Genomic DNA, 5,000 nt, shown 5'->3' with positions numbered 1-5,000 from the left:
AGTAAATATGAATAACATAACGGGGAAAAGACAAACATATCAATACATAGTTATTTGTTCAGGGAGAAAATAGAATATAATGAATTGCAATTTGAGGACAACAATTGTAAACATTAGATAAAACACCAATAGCAGAAAATATCATAGCAGTTAGAATATGATTAGGGAAGGGGAATGAGGTGTGAGGTGTGGTGTGTGTCACTTAAGTTTGATCTCAGAGTGTGACTTCGTTTGTTGTGTTGAAAAAAAACAAAGGGTTGGCAGTAGTATATAGTTAGTAGTTTGTGTTCATTGAGTGGCATATACTTGAATTTGAAAGAAGGTAACTTGTATGCAAGGTGTGGGTGGGTATAGAGAGGGCAATAGTTAATCTGGCACTAATAAGTACACTTACTTTTAATAGTAATGAGGAAGTATTGGTGGTGGTGGGTAGAACTGCAACTTCATGGCTGTGCTGACAAGGGTTCGCAAACACAGGCGTGAGTGGTCAGCACGAAGTAGCAGGGCAGACATGGTGCAGGTAGGCATGATCAAAGAAGACTTGGTACCAATGACTGGGTGTTAAAAAAGGGGAGTAGGCTCTTCGACAGGAGTAGCTTGTCGGCAGATAGTATGGATCGGCAACAGGCGTCAGTGAGTAGTGTTGTGGTAGGTGAATTACCGTCGGTATTATGAGGCTCTTGATCACCGCTGCCATCAGATGTAAGCATAAGAGAGATGGTCTTGGGTAGTCAATGAAAGGGGTCTTAGCTTGCTGGTTTATTGTTGAAGGAAGATAGATATGAGACCCCCCAAGAGACCCCCGTATCCCTGGGAGGAGGACGAGACGGTGGAGCTGGATCCTGTGTGGCTTGGCCTGTCTGCCCTGTCTCTCCCTTCGTCTTAAACACATGCCCTTTTATGCGGCGGTTCGCTTCAAGGGCGGATGTTTATTCCTGTGCGAAAAGAGAAAGTTGGGTGACATCTGCGTCATGCCCAAGGAGAAGGGCAGCTGCTTGGATGGAGATATGAAGTGTACCATCCGGTCTTGCTACTTATTGTTGACAATATATCCCTTTACGTGGCATTATGTGTTTAATTTATTTTTCAAATTCCTTGGCATTGGTGAACTTTAAAGAAGAATGCTTACTTTTAGAAATTAAGAATTGTATCCATTAGCTTTTGAACTTTATAAGCTGTAGGTGTTTGCTATTATCCATTATGAATTACTGAAATAATGAGTTTTTTTCTTCTAACTGATTAGTATTAGAGAATTACAGTGTAATATTAAAAGAAATAGATTAAAGTTACAATATGTTTGCCATTGTCAGTGTTTTCTATTTTTTCATTGTGTGAAATGAATATCTGTGAGCTGTTTTGAAATAGAATATTTATAAAATTTTAGAAATTTCTTAGTGACCTAAATGTCATAGACTTATTTATGATTGTACATATAATGTTATTTTAAGGCCAATCCAATGCACTTCTATGGCAAAATAAGAAATTAATTTCAGTCTTTCTTATCTTTTCTTAACCATTTGTATATTTGGAGACTAGTGAATATCCTCAATAAAACACTTACAGAATGACCATTCAGTATTCAGAACTAATTTGAAGTTATATTATTATTATTTATGTTGATTAGTGTCTGTGAACTATGTGAAATATAAGAACTAATATTTTAGGAGTAAATGAATTAGCAAAAAGTCAACGACTTATTTAAGTATCATATTTTCTTTATATCAAGTAGTTCTCAAAGAGTGTTGATAAGAAGATTAGTAATTAGTATTTGTCATATATATACATTGGTAAAAGATGTCTTCATGTAAGGTAGGGTAATGAGAAAAGTTAATTTCTGCTTTTCATAGGAAGAGTTTTTAAATTTTGCCCTATGTGGAGAGAGAAGTATTGAATAACATCTTTTATGTTTATTTTTTATTTATTTTTTTTTGTTTTGTTTTTACCAGAGTGTATCAAGAGGATCATCCCGGGCCCAGTCACCTCAACCAGGGGGATCACTTCACCCTTCTCCCTGCCATACACGTTCTCCAAGCCTTACAGCCAAAACATATAATCTTAATGCTAAAATTATTGATACTGGTAAGTTAATATTACAGCAAAAGCATTAGCATTTTGACAGTCTGATTTTCCTGTCTTGCTCCAGTCTGTCTCTGACGTAACAGATGATTAGCTGCTGGTATAGTTCTGTTCATTTTTAGTTTGTTTTCTTAATCTGCTTTTTAATCAGACAAATCAATGGTGTTCAACTGTCACCAGTGGTAATTAGAATATTGTATTCTTAGTTAGATCTTGATTATCTCTGTGGCTGGAATAGTACTTTTTCTTTCATTATTTTTTTTTTTTTTGTAGGTATGGAAGACATGCATTGATACAGTTTAAAAAAGATATAGGCATGCAGAAACAAAGAAAAGGTTGAGTGTAAAGAATGGAATTTGTTATACTTTGCAAAGATCACTGGCTGTCAGGCAGTCTAGAACAGGGATGTCAAATTTACCCCTAGCAGGCCAGATATGATATAAGTACAATATTTATAGGCCAGGTGATATATGTAGCATAAGAGATAAAAGGATCCATTTATATATTGTATTAAACTCATAAAAAAGTGTCAAATGCTAAAGGCAAAAGGCCATTTGATTCAGTCCGATAACTAAACCAGTTAAATCTTGTAAAACAGAAGTTATGTTTGAACAGTGAATGGGCTGCATCCAGTCTGAGCTTCATATTTGACACCCATGGTCTTGAATGTCAAACTCTCAAGAGAAAGGAACTCCTAAGAATTAGCAAAGTCAACTTACATCACTTGTTAAAGCATGCATGCATGAGTATTATTCAAGTGATTTGTAAAGTATGCTACATATCTAACACATTTTACTTTTATATATGCAGAGATTGTCCGAGAAGGTAGCAAGTCACATGCCATTTACATTGTATGTGTAATGAGAAAAGATGCATCTGGACAAGAAGAACTTTGGCATGTTTTTAGACGATATTCCGAGTTTCATGACTTCCACTTGTCAATTACTTCCAAAGTAAGTAACTTTGAATGGCAATTATGATATTTTAGATATTTTTTTAATTCACCTGTATCTGGTTCGTCCATACACGCAGTGGGATAACTATTTGATGTAAATAAAGAGCAAAGTGACAGTCAGGAGGCAAAGTACATTGTTTAAATTTACTTCAAATAGAGATATAAATTTATAAAGTATGTGTTGTACTTTATGTTAATATAAAGTGTGTGTTGTACTTTATGTTAAGAGTCATTTTTGTATAATTAACCAAAAAGGATTTTATTATCCTTTGGTATATTTTTCAAAGCCCATACATTCTGTTAATAAATTAAATCATTTTTAATATGAATTTCTTCTTATAATTACAGTTCATCGACTTATCATCGGTTTCTTTCCCAAGCAAAAGAATGCTGAATAACTTGGCTGCTTGGTTCTTAGAGAAGAGAAAGTCAGAATTAGATGAGTGGCTTCAGACCATCCTGGCTCCACCCACTCTTCAGTCCCATCCTGGTCTGCAGGAGATCATTCAGCGCTTTCTGGACCAGACTACATACTCAACCTCTCCCCTTCCAAACATTGCAAAAAGGGTTTGTGATATGTGCTCATTTCAGTGGATATTGATTTCAGGGAATTGATTTAGGTTAGGTATAGGTATTCAGCACTGTTTAAGACCTCTAGAAGTTTGAGAAACATCTTTCAAATACATGTAATGAAATTTCATTATCAGGTTTTGCTTTTCATGATTTGTGCCATACATTGTCTTTTGTTCTGTAAGAGTTTAATCTTTTGTTTGTATTAGTCATGAAGTTGGATGTATTGAACCTACTCAAATTCCTTTTATATAGAAAGTGATTGTCTTATTTGATTCTGCCACTGTGTGGGCCTTTGGGATTTTTGTGGGGCAGATTTTCTCCTGGTTGGAACAGCATCAAACCTGTATCTAGTTAACATTAAAATTTATGATGTACTGATGTGTAATGTGCTGTAAGCAGTTGATAAATACTTGCTGAATAAGTACATGATGGACCAGCTGATATGGGTTTTACTTTCTTCTATTACTTACTACTTTCTGCATAATAAGCTTTTAGTCACCAAGTTGTTAATCACTAGGCCTACCAAACTTTACCTGTCTGCTATCTTTAAATAACCAATTTAATTTTTATTGCTGTTATTGTTATTAGTTTTTTTTTTTATTATTGTTGGTGTTTGTTATTATTATTATTATTATCATTATTTTTTTACTATTATTATTATTATTATTATTATTATTATTATGGTTGTTATTGTTATTATTGATATCCTTATTAATATCAGTAATTATTATTATTATTATTATCATTATTATTATTATTATTATTATTATTATTATTATTATTATTATTACTACTGTTATTATTGTTATTACTGTTGTTGTTGTTATTATTTTTATTATTGTTCTTTTTGTTATTATTGTTATTATCATTATTATTATTGTTATTATTATGATTGTTATGATTGTTATCATTACTATTATTTATTCGTAGTAGTAGTAATTATTCATTATTTTTGCCATAGATGAGGTCAGGTAAACCTAGTAATTCAAGTCCTTGTCAACTGAGTACTTGTGTGTATGTAAAAGTGTAATAGAACCATAGAGGATATATTATTTATACATGCCCACCTGGCATCAAAAAGCTAAGAATATTTGTGAATTGTAATATTTTTATGTACCCTTAGGATGGCTTTCATTTTTTTTGCATGAGGAATAGAAAATCGAAGATGGAGAAGGGTTTTTAATTGAGGATGGATATTCTCTGGAGGTTCTGGTAATGTTCATATAGTAAGCATATAAAAACAATTCTTACTGATAAAAACAGTTCAACAGGCTGAGCCTTGGCCTTAAATAATATTGTTTAGTTTTGCAGTTGATTAAGGAAATATCACTATATAGAAAAACTTCTTTCATTCAGAGTTGAAGAAAACATTTAAATGATTTTTATTGATTTGTGC

General features: G+C 32.9%; 1 protein-coding gene across 4 annotated transcripts in view; it reads left to right on the top strand.

Moving 5' to 3' along the window:
• The window catches only part of LOC125031200 (sorting nexin-13-like), a 40,821-nt gene that overhangs the window by 28,316 nt on the left and 7,505 nt on the right, over nucleotides 1–5,000 (top strand). For all 4 annotated transcript variants that reach the window (XM_047621811.1, XM_047621812.1, XM_047621813.1 and 1 more), the window contains exons 14-16: nucleotides 1,947–2,079; nucleotides 2,887–3,029; nucleotides 3,380–3,598. In XM_047621811.1, the coding sequence (XP_047477767.1) occupies nucleotides 1,947–2,079; nucleotides 2,887–3,029; nucleotides 3,380–3,598 (495 nt within the window). The remainder of the gene's footprint in view (nucleotides 1–1,946; nucleotides 2,080–2,886; nucleotides 3,030–3,379; nucleotides 3,599–5,000) is intronic.

The sequence above is a fragment of the Penaeus chinensis genome, chromosome 12 (genome assembly GCF_019202785.1).
Source record: "Penaeus chinensis breed Huanghai No. 1 chromosome 12, ASM1920278v2, whole genome shotgun sequence".
NCBI lineage: Eukaryota > Metazoa > Arthropoda > Malacostraca > Decapoda > Penaeidae > Penaeus > Penaeus chinensis.
This window is presented reverse-complemented; position numbering and strand designations above follow the sequence as displayed.